Raw genomic sequence first — 17,447 nt, 5'->3', positions numbered from 1 at the left:
AAAAAGGAAGGCACACAAAGAACTCTTTTCTAAATAGTCCCACTTTCCCACCAACGTCTTCAGAGCAGAACCTTAAATTGTGTCTTCCAACTAGAAAGATGTATCTTTTCTTGAGTCATTATTGATAGAACAGAAACTGGAAGAGAATGAAAGTCTTGTAATGATCTTGTCCTCGCTGTGTTTGCTCATGTTATCAGACCTCAGCAGTCAGGGCTACACATGGCTCAGGGGTCCAGCATCCTCCATCTTCCTCTGGACACACTTCTTCCCACAGGCCTGACTGTCCCATAAAACAAGTGCCCTCCTTGGCCACTGATTGGACTGATCCATGTGATCTATGAATGGTGTTCTGGTTGGAAAGTTGTGTTGAGATACCTAGAGTGTTATCTCATGGAATTTGGAACTGTCTTATGTATAAACTGGGTGTAGTTTATATCTATAAGGTTTATCTATACACATATACACATACACACAAATACATCTGGCCAGTGGGTAGTGGACACTGGAAATGAAAGGATTTGGGTGCTGAAGATTTGGGAAGAGAGCAGCTATTACCTGCACCACGCATAGCAAAGCTACAAGGGAGACAGAGAGAAACTGAGTCTGAGGGGGAACGTGAGGGGGCAAGAACAGAGGGGCTGCCTCTGGAGCTGCCTCCTTCCTGCCCTTCCAACATCTAAGGTTCGTCTTTGAAATCCCTCCCTGAACTGACCTGATTTCACCACAGTGGGTTCCTTTGTGCAAGCTTGACTTTGAGGCAGTCAGAAATAGTTGTTGGTTTCACCTACCATTGAGCAGGCTTTAAGGGTTTAAACAACCATTTAAAACACAATGCTGAGCTTCCCTGGTGGCGCAGCGGTTAAGAATCCGCCTGCCAATACAGGGGACACGGGTTCGAGCCCTGGTCCGGGAAGATCCCACATGCCGCGGAGCAACTAAACCCATGCACCACAACTACCGAGCCTGCGCTCTAGAGCCCGTGAGCCACCACTACTGAGCCCACGTGCCACAACTACTGAAGCCCTTGCACCTAGAGCCCGTGCTCCGCAACAAGAGAAGCCACCGTAATGAGAAGCCTGTGCACCACAACGAAGATTAGCCCCCGCGCGCCCCAACTGGAGAAAGCCCGCACGCAGCAACGAAGACCCAACACAGCCAAAAATAAACTAATTAATTAAAAATAATAATAGAACACAATGCTATGGATCCATACATGCAGCCAGAGGTTGAAATGGTGAGATTCGAGTCCAAACCCCACCTTTGTGCCTGAGGGGTCCTTTCCTAAGGAAGGTGGGATCTGGACTTTGGCTTGACATGAAAGCAATATGCTCACTGGTGCAAGAGGAATAAACAGGGTAATTTCCAAGAAAAAGTCACATTCTTAGAGAGTGATGGGTAGAAGGTTTAGCTTCAGCAAGAAGACCTCAGCACAGCGCCCTCTGCAGCCCGAGGTCGCGGGGTGGAGGAGGGAAATGGAGGACCTGGCAGAGGGGACCAGAGCAGGGACTGGACACAGGACATGAGGAATCTGGGCAGGGGAGGCTCTGAGGGCCCAGGAGGCAGGGAGGAACAGAAGAGGCGTTGAGGGAACAATAAGGAATGTGGGAGCCACATGGAAGGATGGAAAAGGGGAAGCAGACCAAGTGCCTGGGGAAAGAGTCAGAGAGTCAGAGAATGGCTTGAGCAACAGGAAAAGAGGGAGAAAGCGACACAGAATTAGGGGACAGAGAGGCGGTCAGGGAAGTTGGAAAGGAAGAGTGCAGGAGGATGGGGGGGGAAAGACACGCAGAGAGACAAGACTCCCTGGTTCTGACACATTCTCATCAGTGACCCCTGCTCCATGGCATGGCCTCTCCCCATCTAGATTGTCCTTGTTTTCTGATTGGTTAGAAAAAGAGCTACTAATACGATCCCAGTCTATCTCAGAGGGAAGAAGTCAGGACCAGGGGAACACACATCCTATCCCTTCACACATGCTATTTTCTCTGACTGCACCATCCTGCAGCGTGTGCACTGGGAGACAAGTGCAGCTGGAATGGAGGAGGGTGGTGTGGGATGAACCTGCAGGGCTGGGGGCCGTGGAGTCCATGTAAAAGGTTTTGATCTCTTTGGGGTAGTTGTGGTCAAATTCATAAAGTCCTGATTCCTCTTTTCCATTACCTGTCCATCTCTGGCATGCCTGCTTCACCAGCTACAAGTATAAACACAGCTGCACCTCTTTTCTTTTTCCTATTAATTGCTGGAGCCCCCATATGTCAAACAGATCACATGTAAAGCCTCTCCCTCCAGGCATCCAAGAACCCCAAGGTCTTACTTGGTCCAAGGGGGAACTGGTCTCCTTCCAAATACCCCAGAGAAGATGAGAAAAGCTAGTGAGCTCAGTTGTGGTCTGTCACGGCCTCTGGTCACTGTCGAGCACTGTCCCACACATATAGATACTTGTGTGCTGTTGAGGGGAGGAGAGCCTCCAGGGATAATGTTGGACTTACCTCACTCATGCTCAGCCACTGTCCCCAGAGCTGAGTGGGACGTGGCTGGGCCTGCAAGAGTGTCCACCTGTCAGCCCCAACTGTTCAGCACCAGCCCAGTGCTCCTCAGAACCCTTGGTGTCCTTTCTCCCAGGGGACCCCCCATGGATGCTCCTAACCCTTCACAAAGCTCCTGAGTGTGGAACGTCTCCATGCAGCCCGGCCTTACTGCCTTCCCCTCCACTAGTTCTGCAGACCAAGGGCAACTGTGGAGCATTTTTGTCAGGGCACAACGGATCCCATGACACTCCAGCCGACAGATACCAACTGGCCTTAACTTCATAAGACCAAACAACCTTTCCCATGATAACAAAGTCTATCCCATGGCTACCAGCTCCCTCTATTTCCAGAATAGGTGACGGTGGCATTTGGAGTTTGTTTTCATGGTTTCCCTCTCCCAGCACCTCATTATTATAAGATGATTATTAATATATAAAATAATGAAATCAGAAAATATCAATAGAAAAACATTCCACGTTTCCAACCAAATAGAGACATTTATACCAGCATGTAAAACACAAAACTCACAGTTTCCATGGGTGAATGCGCTCCCTAGAAGCGTGACTGATGCATTCCATAAAGCCTTATAGGACAGAGCTGGCCACAGAGCAAGCGACGGCTCTGGGCCCTGACACTGCGAGTCCCACTGTGAAGAGAGGTTTTATTGTAGAAACATTTACTCTGAAAAAATGTTACTGCTATACATATCCTGAACCTTAATTTTTTAATAAAATGAAAAATTGTGACATCTTCACTTTTTTACTAATGGTATTAAGTATACTTTCAGAATGCTCTAAAAGCTTTAAATGTGTATTTTTCCATGGTTTCTTTGTCATTGAAATAAAAGGCCCTAAAAACCTATATATTCTCATATCCAGAATATATAAAGAACTTTCAAAACACAGTAAGAAAATAACCAAACCAATTAAAAAATAGGCAAAAGATTCAAACACACACTTCACCAAATAAGAGATAAAGATGGCCAAATAAACATATGAAAAGATGCTCAGTCATGGGCTGAAAATGTAAATTAAATTAAAGTCACAATGACATCTATTAGAATGGCTAAAATTAAAATAAACCAACAACTGATGCTACCGAGTGCTGGTGAGGATATGGAGCAACTGGAACTCTCCTTCATTGCTGATGAAATGAAGGGAATGTAAAATGGTACAGCCACTTTGGAAAATAATTTCACAGTTTCTTATAGAGTTAAATATATATTTACCATATGATCCCACAATTCTACACCTGGGTATTTACCCAAGAGAAATGAAAACACATGTCCACACAAATTATTATAGCAGCTTTATTTGTAATTGCCCCAAGCCGGAAAGAATCCAAGTGTGGGTGAAGAAGCGGTGGTACATCCATACAACAGAATACTACTCAGCAATAAAAATGAACTAACTGCTGATGTACCCAATAACTTGGATGGATCTCAAGGGTATTATGCTATAATATTTAAAGAGTCTAAATTATAAATATAGCTATTTCTATACAAAAAGGTTTTTAGAGAAATTTTCACTATAAACAGTAATATCAAGCCATAATGTAGGCTGAAAGGGTTAAGGAATTCTTTTAAATTAAATAAAGTTATGAAGGAAGGAATAACCCATTTCATTATATTAATTCAGCTCCATAGCAGGAGCTGCCATGGGAGCATTGGTCCAGGGTTTCCAGAATCTGTGGCTGCCCTGCACTTCTGAGCTTGGCTTCAGTGATACCACCTTACATGCTTGTGCTCACTGCTGACCCCACCCCTGCCCAACTTCAGGTACCCACCTATTCTTTTTTTAAATAAATTTATTTATTTATTTATTTATGGCTGCATTGGGTCTTTGTTGCTGCACGTGGGCTTTGTCTAGTTGTGGTGAGTGGGGGTACTCTTCGTTGTGGGGCTTCTCACTGCAGTGGCTTCTCTTGTTGCGGAGCACGGGCTCTAGGTGCACGGGCTTCAGTAGTTGTGGCACGCGGGCTCAGTAGTTTTGGCACGCGGGCTCAGTAGTTGTGGCTCGCGAGCTGTAGAGCGCAGCCTCCGTAGTTGTGGCGCAGGGGCTTAGTTGCACCGTGGCATGTGGGATCTTCCCAGACCAGGGCTCAGACCTGTGTCCCCTGCACTGGCAGGCAGATTCTTAACCACTGTGCTAGGAGGCAAGTCCTACCCACCTATTTTTGGAAAGGTTTTAGTAGTTGCAAAGTAGTCTGTTCACCAGCATAGCCCTGGGGAGTCAGGAATTCCACAGATAACCCCTCCTTGTGCCCTGGAGCACAGCAATGTCCACAGTCTTCCCCAGAAATCTAGGACGTCCCAGACTCCCTGGGACTCTGCAGCTATCTTCATTTCCTTTCTCAGGGATGCTCGGGGCCCAAGCATCAAAAGTGCATTAAATAACAATGATGACTCACCAACCGAATGTTTAGGCCTTTGAATGATTTATCCTTTCTCACAAAAGGAGGTTATGCAACTCACGCCCAGAGCACCCCAGAGCTCCCCAAAGCAGATGGCCAAGGAGAGTCATGTGCCATCAGAGACTGTCAAAGAGCAAACATTTCAAAATGATGCCTCTTCCACCAAAGACAGTACTTCTGCTCAAGCTCACCCTTTTTCCCAGTACCCAACCATAAAGAGTTTGTTTGTTGAATCAGCCTAAAGGGTGAACACGACATCGTTTATCTGTTTATGTAGCAGGTTCTTCTACCCAAAGGATCTCACCAGTTTTCTTGACTTTACAAATCGTCACTTTTCCATGATCTGTGCCAATGGAATGCAGTAGTACCATAGACCCAGTTCCCTCATCATGGATATTTGGCTTTGGAAGGAATCTCAATACTCATTTGTAGGAACTGACTGTACTCTGCATCGAAGGAATCTGGTCACCAGAGAAGGAAGCACTTATTGGGGGCCGGGAAACGTTCCTCTCCTGCTCCCAGCTGCACTCTCCCCAGCACCATTTGATTAAGAACAATGTTCCTGTGGTGGAGATGGTAAAAGGGCTCCATTCTCCCCTCCTTGTATCTACCACTCTCTCAGTGTCACCCTGCAACTCTGTGTCCTCACCCCTTCAATCTGGCTACCCTGTGTCTTACTTTGGCCAACAGAATGTGGCAGAAATGACAGCACACCAGTTCAAGCCTAGGTCTCAAAAAGCCTGATATGGTTTTGTTTGCTCTCAGAACCCAGGCACCACCATGAGAAGAAGGCCAGGGCAGCCTGCTGGGAGGATGAGGGACCGCGTGGACAGGGTTCAGTCCAGCCAGCCTTCCCCCAGCCAGTCAGCCTGCAGACTGCACACAGGTCAGCAAGCCCAGCTGGGCTCCTCCAGGCCTAATGAGCCAACCAAGCTGAGCCAACCCACAGGGCTGGGAGCTAAATCAATGGTGGTTGTTTTAAACCACTAAGTTTTGGGGTAGCTTGTTACACAGCAAGAGCCCTCTTTTCCTTTGCCATAGGAAGGTTCCAATACCTCACATTCAAACTACTCTTTGTGCTTGCAGGTAGAGAGAAGAAATTAATTCTTCCTACTTCTGATAGCTGAATTAGGTGTGGGTAGAAGACACTAGACTCCATTTCCATTTCAACTCTTTCACTGCCTAACCAACCTACATTTTAAAGAATTGTACTTATGAGATCAATGGTAGATATATTATTAAAACAAGGCACTTTCTGTCCCAACTCTTGTTGAGGTTTCCACCAATGACACCACATAACCAACATTTGATACCACAGTACATCATAGAGATCAGAAAGAAGTCAGATCGTTATTTCACAAAAAGCTTTGTTTAAACAAGCCATTAAAAAAGTTTTTTATCATCAAATATAAGTTTAATAATCTCTTTATCACATTCCCCAGTTTTTCATTATTGTCATTTCATTGTTTACATTTGTCATATACATCTGTATAATACACAGACACAGACCTATATTTGCTATATACCGCCTATCATTTAATTGTCTTTGGATCAATATAGAATTAATAGGGATCAGCATGGGAAAGAACACTACCTTTTCTGAAAGTAGATTCTTATGTATTTATTTAGCACCTTTTATTTAAGGAGCTCAAGATACTTTAACATTCACTGTAGCATCCTTATGTTATCTCTAGTTTGGGAAAATGTCAAAAATTAGTGCCTTTTTATAGAAAAAAAAAAAAGGAAAGTATCAGTGAGATGATGACAGTCACAGTAGAAACTTGGATCTTTAGCTCAGCCTTCTCCTTTGTGAACTATACTTTGTTTAATATGTCAAAAGGTTTAATGGCTTCATCCATTTTTATAACATCTCTCTTTGGATGGATGTGAGCTAAAAGGGCAGCACAGACAGTAAATTCCCACCAACGGATCATCCTGGCAACACAGTTATTTCCTGCAGTTTTTCATGTCCGCTAAGAAGCCCCATAAATTATAGAACCACCTCTGCTTCTCCATTAGAAGTCATAATTGATGGGTACTATTCTAGCATTTCCAAGAGACCTGCAACCAACAGGGAGAAACCAGTGATCAACAATTATTCCCTTCAGCTGGGCATTTGTGGCCATTAACGTCTGGACAGTGACTACTATCAGCACTCTTAAAACCAACCAGATCTGCAAAATTAATTTTAATGTGCTTAGATATTTTAACTTTAGTATTTGAGGAGAACAAATGCTCACTGGCCACAACAGATGAAACATTCTAGGTAATTCCTTTCACTCTGACTCACATTGTATGTTTCCTCACAGGAGCACTGATGCTAAGATAAAAGCAACTCTATGATAAGTTTTCTTAAGTTCACAATATAAGGATCTGGTTTTTAATGTAAACAAACGCATGGAAAATAATAAGAATGTTTTCCACTTCTACAAGGCTAAATTACAGATACACGATTTTTTAGGAAGAAAATGGTGCCTACTGCCTAAACACATTTATGCTATTCTTGTTTAGAAGGAAAACAAATGCACAACTTTATTCTTCCTTTCTTGAACTTTCCTGGCACCTTCCTTTCACCGTGTGTGCAGGCCATCCCATGTCCTACTCATTTTCCACATCTTTTCCAGGGACACATCAAGAATAAGAATGCCAAGTGCAGCAACTTGGATTTTTGAGATTTAGTTTCCCAAGTACCTGACTGCCTCTGCTGGGAAGGGTACTACATTCACCCGGGGGGAATGAACCATTTTGAGATGGAGTAAAGCAGGCAGACACGAATTGCAACTTAGTGCTGCCTAGAAATTGACACAAACTTAAAAAACATTCCGGGTGAAAATGGGGTTTCCCCTTTTCCTTCCTTTAGAAAACTGAGAACTCAGAAAAGTTGTCGAAAGCTAAAAGTCCCTCCTCTTGTTCTCTGAGCTTCCCCCCAGGCTTCACATTTCTAGCCTTCTTCCAAAAGTGCTTAGTAGACTCCTCACCTCTCCCCGCCCCCGCCATCACCAAAACACAGGCATCTACTTGTGAGAAGGGACCAAAAGAAAACATATAAAGAAGACCATCACCCTTAGGAGACTTTTCAAGAAAATCGTTAAATAGTAACAAGAAAAAAGGGCGGACAGTATCAAGAGAAACGTTATGAGAGACAGTGACATACAAATATCAAACATGGAGGACGGGGTGGGGGAAGGGATACAGACCCAAATAGAACAGGACAGCCATAAAAACAGATGTCATAAAGAGACAAACTACTGAAGAACTAATAATGGGAAGTGGAAGTGGAAGAAGAAACTATAGAAGGAGGTAAAAAGTGGAGTAACAGAAGAGAGCAACGTGTACCTGTGCAATTAGTAGACACGTGACTGTGGATGGAAGTGAGTAGTAATAACAAATGTCCTTTTGTTTGCTTGTTTGTTTTTAAAGTCCCTGACTCTATTTAGAACAAGATGGATGAAGAACGTCCGGTCATTTGACGCAGGCGTACCGAACGGATGGGCTCAAAGGCACACCTCGGGGGCTACGACCCCGCCCCATCCCAGGCCCCGCCCTCAGCCCCGCCCAGGCGCGGGTGCGCGGCGTCGTCATCAGCTGGGGACGCGGCTGCCGACGTGCGCGGCGCGGAGGGCGGGCTGGAAGGCCCGCAGCTCCGCGCCCGCCCGGTTGCAACCGCAGCGGGTTCTCGGCTGCTCAGCGCCGCGTCTCGGGCGCGCCGGCTTCGGCCTCCCCCTGCTCCTGCACCGGCCGCGAGGCCTTGTCGGGCCCGGGGGCGCCTCGCTCCTGCAGCCCCGGGCCCACCTCGAGGCCGGCGCACGTGTCCGGGAAGCGCGGCCCGAGGCCGGCGAACGAGTCGCAGCACTGCGGGCTCTCCTCCTGCACCGGGCGGCCCACCGGCTCCCCCGCGCCGCCGCCCGGCCCCGCCGGACCCTCCTGCGAGTTCTGACTGACGTAGACCACGATGATGTCACCCTTGAAATTCATCACCTGCCCGCTGGAAATAAACGTGGAGTTACTGTTTCCAGTCACATTTCCTACAAGGGGAGAGGAAGAGAGAACACGCAGAGGGTGAGTCATCAGTTCTGGGCGAGAACTTGGTCTTGTGAGAGGAAAGTTTCCCAATGAATGGAGGGGCGCTGGCGCCCCGGCCCTCTCACGGGTGGCCCTTCCTCACCCACCCGTCCCCTAAAATGTATGGGGCACTCCCCGTGGTTCCTTCCTTTGCCATCTCACCGGGCCTGACTGAGGTGGAGGAAGAAAAAAGGGAGGGAGAGAGAAAGAAGACGAGGGAAGAGAAGCAAGACAGTGGGCCATCCTCAGGTTTTGTCGTTGGCCACATTGACCTCGGGGGACACTGGCAGGAGAGCCCGCCCGCATCGCAGAATCACAGACGGGATTCAGATGTTGCAGAAGGGTGTGCGCACGTGATGGATACGCAGCAAACACAGCCAATGGTTCAGCAATGGTCAAATGCATCAGGAAGGGAAGCAAAGGCTGGAGCGAAGGTTGCTGCCTGTTAGGACCCTGGAGCCCACCGCAGCCCGGCCTCGTCTCTGACCAGACTCTTTCACATCTTTTCACCCTCCCTGGAGAGGTCCCTAAGCTCAGCCCTGGAGGGCCATGGGGCCACCCGGGCTCAGTATTTAGCAGAAATTAATTTCCTTAACATTTTTTCAAACTCCTAGAAAAAAAAGAGATTCACAAGACTAAAATGGAGAAAAGCCAACCAACCAAACAAAAACAATCTTACAAATCACTCTTTCCTTCTGATCCCTGGGAGGTGTTTTGTCCTCAGGGGGTACTGTCATCACTTTTTGTGGGTGACTGGATTTAGCCAGTCTTTAATTAGTGGGCCTTTTGAAAAACAAATAGAAAGTTCAACAAATGTTAGGAAACCTGCTACCTCTTATTCTCCTATGTCAAAAACTGATGCTCTACAAATGACCCAGGTGAAAATAAATGCCACAAACCAAGCAGATGCAGAAATGCCCCAACATTCAGCATCACAAGCAGAATCTTTCAGTCTGACCAGGGAAGGTGAACATAAAAACAGTGCCTATTAACCTCATCTTTCTTTTTTTTCTTCTCTGTTGTGACAAAGCTTAATAATAACTACACAAATAAAATCGTTTCTGTCATTACTCTCCATGAAGAGATTTCTCCCAAATGTGGAAGGCATATTTTGGATGGTCTGACTGAAATAACAGCATACAGGAAATACCAGGAGCCTTCCCTCCACCCACAGGGTACCTTCAGAGATACTGAGACAGGCACAGTGGCCCATTACAGGGATTTCAGTGAAAATAGAGATTTCAAATATGAGCAACAAATTGAAAGTCACAAGGGAGGATTTGTGACTCACGCTCTTTCTCCCGTTGGCAATTGTATCAGGGATGTTCCTAGATGGGTGGTGGCAGGGATTTATTTGCCTGTTAATTCCCCCAAGCGGCTTGGGCAAGTACAGCTAGTATTCCATTCCCTAACTAGTCAGATTGACCCATGTTCTCCATTCCCTCTAAAATACACAGACATGATCCAGCAATCCCACTCCTGGGCATATATCCAGAGAAAACTATGGTTGGAAAGGATACATGCACCCCAGTGTTCATTGCAGTGCTGTTTACAAGAGCCAAGACATGGAAACAACCTGAATGTCCATCAACAGATGAATGGATAAAGAAAATCCGTTGTGGTACATACATACAATGAAATATTACTCAGCCATTAAAAAGAATGAAATAATGCCATTTGCAGCAACATGGATGGACCTAGAGATTATCATACTAAGTGAAGTGAAGTCAGAAAGACAAATATCATATGATATCACTTAAATGTGGAATCTAAAAAAAATACAAATGAACTTGTTCACAAAATAGAAACAGACTCACAGACTTAGAAAACAAACTTATGGTTACCAAAGGGGAAAGTGGAGGGGGGATGAATTGGGGGTTTGGGATTGACATATACACACGACTATATTTAAAATAGAGAACCAGCAGAGACCTACTGTATAGCATACATAACTCTACTCAATGTTCGCAATAACCTAAATTGGGAGAGAATTTGAAAAAGAATAGATACATGTATAACTGAATCACTTTGCTGTACACCTGAAACTAACACAACATTGTGAATCAACTATCCTCCAATATAAAATAAAAATTAAAAAAAAACATAGGTGTTCATAACATCGAGCGTACTCTATGCTACAGGTCTACTCTCTATTATGTCTATGTCTTTCTGCTCTCACCAGTTACCAAGTTAGTTCTTAAGTCTGTTTTTAACTAGTTGAACCTATTAGGAAATCTAATGAAATACAAACGTACCTCGTCTTCTTGCTCTTGGGTTTATTGTGCTTTGAAAATACTGCGTTTTTTTACAAGTTGAAGGTCTGTGGCAACCCTGCATTGTCAGATGATGGTTAGCATTTTTGGCAATAAAGTTTTTTTGTTTGTTTGTCTTTTTTTTTGTGGTACGCGGGCCTCTGACTGTTGTGGCCTCTCCTGTTGAGGAGCACGGGCTCCGGACGTGCAGGCTCAGCGGCCATGGCTTACGGGCCCAGCCGCTCCGTGGCATGTGGGATCCTCCCGGACCGGGGCACGAACCCGTGTCCCCTGCATCGGCAGGCGGACTCTCAACCACTGCGCCACCAGGGAAGCCCGGCAATAAAGTATTTTTAAACTGAGTATGTACATTATTTTTTTAGACATGCCATTGCACACTTAATAGACTACAGTATAGTGTAAACAATTTTATATGCACTGGGAAACCAAAAAAATTCGTGTGACTCACTTTATTGTGGTGTTTGCTTTATTGCGGTGGTCTGGAACTGAACCTGCAGTATCTCCAAGGTCTGTCTTTATGTAAAGTTGTGAAATGTAAGTAAGTGTGAAAAAAAGGCAAATGTTTCTAAGAAAACTAAAGTGAATGCTTTGCAAGGACCCAAATAAATGTGAGCCACTAAACGCAAAACAAAAGACATCAGCAAGCTGCTGAACTGGTGTGTGGTGGCATGGACAAGGCAGCTGTTAAAAGAAAAAATGAAAAAGAGTCTTTAAAAATGCAGAAGGAGTTTGCATTCAGACTTGTTATGCCTGGAAATTAAGATGGTGTGGTTAACGTGAAAAAGGCTCAGGAGACTATATTCAGCCAACACATATGTCCCTATACTAAAAAATCAATGTGTGAATGCAAGTTATATGTTTTAAGTTTAAAAATATGTTGAAGAGGTGAACTTGTAAATGACTTTTTCAAGTAACTCAACAACTGCTAAATGAGAGCTGAAATAAGGTCTCTACTGTAGCAGCAGCAGCAGCATGAATGAGCATAATAACTAACACAGGAGAAGTCTTCCTAGTTGAGGGATCACTAGTTAACAGAAAAAGTCCAAGTGAGAAATCAAAAATAATATGTGTATACCATAAACCATATTCAATTTAAAATGCACTGTTAAAAAATAAAAAATTTAAAAATAAAATACCATGATTATTTCGTAAGAGCAGCAAATTTAAGTTGATTTAAAGTATGATTTTTTTCTTGGTACAATTCCTTTAGCTTTTTATGATTACAACATTGAAGAACAGCATGGTTCTGTTGTTCTTCAGTATCTTGTAAACCTACACACAGGGCAGTGCTAGCCACTGCGTGATTGATTTATGGTCCTGAATTTAATATCTTTATTGTCCTCTGCATATGGATTTATCTGTTTATGTCATGGTATATATAATTTCTCCACCATTTAAAATTTTATTTTCCAACAAATCATCATCATAACTCCATTGTTGTTTACCTTCCTCGTCAGAATCTTCAGTTTGTCTAAACTCAGATAAAACCCCCCTTTTTTTTAAACCATTATCTTACACATCAAGATTTTGTGTTAAACTTTTCTTCTTAAGAATTTCATTCCAGGGGACTTACCTGGCGGTCCAGTGGTTAAGACTCCATGCTTCCAACATAAGGGGCATGGGTTTGATCACTGGTCAGGGAACTAAGATCCCACATGCCGTGCAGCCAAAACCCCCCCCCCCCAAAAAAAATTTTCATTCCATGCCTTTGCCTCATGGTCAACAATATATTTTTGATATACTCTATAGGATCAATATCCTTATTTTCTATTTTTTTTCCAAAATGGAACTCAAACCCTTTTTCCTAAGAAATATATTTAAACATTTCATAATTCTTCGATCCACAGACTGGATCAAGAATATTATTCCTGGGCTTCCCTGGTGGCGCAGTGGTTGAGAGTCCGCCTGCCGATGCAGGGGACACAGGTTCGTGCCCCGATCCTGGAAGATCCCACATGCCGCGGAGCGGCTGGGCCCGCGAGCCATGGCCGCGGAGCCTGTGCGTCCGGAGCCTGTGCTCTGCAACGGGAGAGGCCACAGCAGTGAGAGGCCCGTGTACAGCAAAAAATTAAAAAAAATAAAAATAAAAATAAAATAAAATAAAGAATATTATTCTTGCGGAGGGCACAGTAGGGAGGGGAGGACCAAAAAAAGGCCTTTAAATTCCTGACGATTAGGATGTAAAGAAAAGCTACCTAGAAAGAGGATGAGATTCTCAATTTTATTCTTCATGTGTTTCTTCATCAAAAGTACAATTAATGACAAAAACTACCTTCGATCAAGTCCAAGTCTGTTCCATTCACACTGACTTTTATGAGAGTAGTAAACTGGTACAGACTGAACTTTAAAAAGCTCTACTTATTTGCCAGTAACAGTAAGTGACAGCAGAGCCATCTTCAGGGGCACGTGACTTGTGCAGTCGCACAGGGCCCTGTGCTCAGAAGGGCCCCGTGCTTGTTTAATGTTCTGTTGTCATCATCTTGAAATCCTTACTAATTTTTGCACAGGGGGCTTCATATATTCACTTTTCACTGGGCTCTGGAAACTTTGTAGCAGATGGCAGACAGCTACAAGGAGTGCTGCTCTGTTTCCCCCTCCCCCCTCACTGATGCTCTAATGCTACTCTTTTTGGAGGTAACATCTTATAAGTTGGACAAGTTTCAATATTGCAGACACATTTGCCGATCTAATTTTCTCTATTGATAAAGAACTCAGGGCTTCCCTGGTGGCGCAGTGGTTGAGAGTCCGCCTGCCGATGCAGGGGACGCGGGTTCGTGCCCCGGTCCGGGAGGATCCCACGTGCCGCGGAGCGGCTGGGCCCGTGAGCCATGGCCGCTGAGCCTGAGTGTCCGGAGCCTGTGCTCCGCAACGGGAGAGGCCACAACGGTGAGAGGCCCGAGTACGAAAAAAAAAAAAGAACTCAACGTTCGGTAAAACTCTGAGTTGCAGAGGCGACCCACCGGTGCTCCTAAAATGTGGACTCTATGGTATGTTTCCCTGGTGTTCAAGCCACTTGCCACCTGCTATAAAACTTTCAACACCCACTTTCTGATAGAGAACTGAGGCTTGTCCCTTTGAGAAAAGGTCTGCTGACTGTATCAATTCTACCTGTCAGGCTTTGCCTCCGATCTCGTTTTGGTTTCTTTAAAGTGAAATGAGAACCAAGCCAGCTGCCAAGCAGTCTAAGTGCAGAATCCGTCTAGAGTTTTATTGCCTCAGGCTTTCATCACCTCACACTCTCAACTTCAACAGCAGAAAGATTTTAGCAGCTCATTCTCTGAATCTTCCTGAAGCACTTAATAGTTTCATAGAAATAATTCTCATGCTTATCAACTTCATTTTTTTCTTTTTTATCCAGTTAATGCAACAGTTAAAGTTTTAAATTACAACAGGATCAGCTCACACTCATAAGACTGGGCAGACCTGTGGATTTTAGGAAGCGCGGCCATTCTCTGGGCGGGCGCAGAAGGTCCGGGGTGTCCTAGAGTGACCCATTAGCTGTGAGTAATCAGTGTGCTGTTGGCTTCCGTCAGGTCACTCTACAGAGGTTAGGAGGATGTGGGCTAATCTATGGTTAAGTGAAGCTAGATTAAGATTAAGCTAGATCACTATTATAATACTCATAGTGATGGAACACCTCAAATCCAGAATGTACTGCATGCTCCCTCTGTGCCAGGCTGGCTGCATTATAAACACCAGCTCGCGGTTCCTCCGCATGGGAGCATTCCAGGCTTGCTTCTTTTTCCCCCTCGACTGACTGACATGGCTTCAGGGATGAAAACAGTCTAAGAGCCTTCTTTCTCCAGCCTCATCACAATACAGACTCACCTGCAAGTAATCTACTAACATCCATGGCATCCTAGTCTCACCTGTCTCAACTTCAATAGCAAAGAGGTTTTAGCAGCTTAGAGTGGGGTTTCACTCTCTGAAGAGCATGACAGGTGACTAAAAGGGTGGTGGTTTCAGTGGCTGCCCGAGTACAGGAGGGACAGAAAGGGGGTTGGGACAGAGGAGAGCGCAGGACCCTGAAAGCTCTGGTCCTGCCCTGGCTCGGCCTCCACCAGCTGTGGAATTGGGACAAACTACCTAACAACTCGGTCTGCTCTTTACGAAATGAGCATCAATTTTCAAGCCCAGCTAGCCTGGCAGTGTGCAGCCGCCCAGAGCAGGCATATGATAAATGAATGAATAAATGAATGTGTGAATAGCCAGCAGGATGGCATAGGGTCAAACGAGACAGTGGATTTGAAAATGCTTGGGAAATAGCACAGAGTTTCTCACAGGTGCAATGCTGGCATTATTACTCCCACAATGTAATGTTTGTGCTCATGGAACTCCCCAGGAAACGAGATTCAGGAAATGTACTGAGTGGTCATGTTACCTTTCCATCCCTGTCTTGTTGAAGGACTTCAAAATACCCTGAAGACTGAAAGGGCACTTACCTCTAGCAATCTAACCAACTTTTATTTTCTTTGCTGAAATAATCCATCATTCTGTCTCTGGTTTGAACACTCATCTATGTAATTCTACACAAATCCCCAACCATCTCATTTCTCATCATGCAAGTCAGCAGCTAGTTGAATGTAGCACTAGAGTAGGTCAAGGTTTTGAATGAGTTGGTGATATCCTTACCCTGTATTACGCCTCGGTCCTGAACTGTCCTTGTTTACAAACAATCGTTCCTTGAAATCAGCTTTCTGCCTCTCAGAGGGTTTTACATGGTTGTGTGAACGGACCTGAGAGGGCAAGGCCCTGGGATGGCGAGTCAAAAGGACCCCATGTCAGCAAGGTGGGTGCTGCGGGCCCCCTCATCAGCATGGTTGCCGGGGTTTCCACAGTTGGTACATGCCCGGAAGGGGTAGCCCTCTCCACTGAGAACCAAGGAAACCCCAGGACGTTCTGATGTCAGGGGAGACCTTCTCCCTTGCTGGTGGCTGGTTAAGGGGGGAATGTGGAAAGGGAGGGATGAGGTGCATGAGGCTTGTCCAAGATGCCTTAAGAAGGCTTAAGGCTTTCATAGGTCCCATTAGTCCACAGACCTCTGGGAATACGAGCAAAGCCAGGCCCGTCACTTCCCTCTTCCCTACTCTCCGAAGCTGTCTTTCCGCCAGCTTTCCCCAGCAAGCTGCCTCTGGCATTTATTTTAATTTTATTTTACTTTCAAAAAAAGATGGGGTTGGAGGCACATGGAAGAAAGAGCTTTCCTTCCAAAAGAACCGTTGACAGTGAAAACAGTAACTTCCTGAGACAACTGGCAGAAGAAATGGGACTCAGAGGTCAAAGTAGCCATCACCTCCTGCACAGACACTAGCGCCCCTTCCCATGGAACCTTCTGGGCCTGGCCTGGCCACTGCCCTGCGCTCAGCCTGAGTAGCCAATGATCCCAGCCCGAGTTTGCCCTTATTCTACAGCACACTGAGGATTCTCCAGCGCACGGTAAACAAATGAAATCAGTAACATTGGCACTGATTTATAGGGAGACAGTGCCATGGTTGAAGGCATAGACTTCAGAATCAGATAGTTGAGTCATGGTTTCATCCCTGACTCGCTGTGTGGTCCTGGGCAAGGAACTTGCCCATAGGATTCCTGTGAGGAAGTGGGAAGGTAATACCTACACGAATCACTTAGCCAGCACCTGGTAACTAATACCTATAATGTCATTGATCAAAATGCAACCTTCGGGATGTTAGAACAGGCTTAATGTGTCTCTGAACACAAGGGGATTGATAGACTTCTATGTGAAGGCTACCCAAAAGGATGATTTGAGAATTAGCATGACATGAGGGTTTTTATTAAATTAGAAAATCTGAAGAGTTTCTAACATTTAAAATGGGTTGGTTGGCTTAACATTAATATTTAATGTGACTTAGCTAGAAGAATTTTCAGGTCACTTGAGAGAGTTAAAAATAGCATTTTAAGTCAACAGAAACAATGAATAAATGAAGTGTCTCATCATGACCGGAAAGATGTTTATAGTTTGCTAAGTCCCTGCTTTGCATAGCAGGCCCCGTGGAATCCCTATTTCTCCGGCAGAGAGAACAAAATTCCTTTCAAGAACTCAATCCTTGGGCTTCCCTGGTGGCGCAGTGGTTGCGAGTCCGCCTGCCGATGCAGGGGACGCGGGTTCGTGCCCCGGTCTGGGAAGATCCCACATGCTGCGGAGCGGCTGGGC

At 45.2% G+C, this 17,447-nt stretch overlaps 1 protein-coding gene across 3 annotated transcripts in view; it reads right to left on the bottom strand.

Moving 5' to 3' along the window:
- Nucleotides 1–8,624: 8,624 nt before the first annotated feature.
- Nucleotides 8,625–17,447, bottom strand: part of TNFRSF11A (TNF receptor superfamily member 11a) — a gene marked incomplete at both ends in the record, with an annotated part of 55,819 nt that continues 46,996 nt past the window's right edge. For all 3 annotated transcript variants that reach the window (XM_079718270.1, XM_079718271.1, XM_079718272.1), the window contains one exon: nucleotides 8,625–8,965. In XM_079718270.1, coding sequence (XP_079574396.1) covers nucleotides 8,625–8,965 — 341 coding nt within the window. The remainder of the gene's footprint in view (nucleotides 8,966–17,447) is intronic.

Source organism: Hyperoodon ampullatus (assembly GCF_949752795.1).
Source record: "Hyperoodon ampullatus genome assembly, chromosome: 13".
NCBI classification, from domain to species: domain Eukaryota; kingdom Metazoa; phylum Chordata; class Mammalia; order Artiodactyla; family Ziphiidae; genus Hyperoodon; species Hyperoodon ampullatus.
The sequence above is the reverse complement of the archived record's forward strand: the minus strand, read 5'-3'. Positions and strand labels throughout refer to the sequence as shown.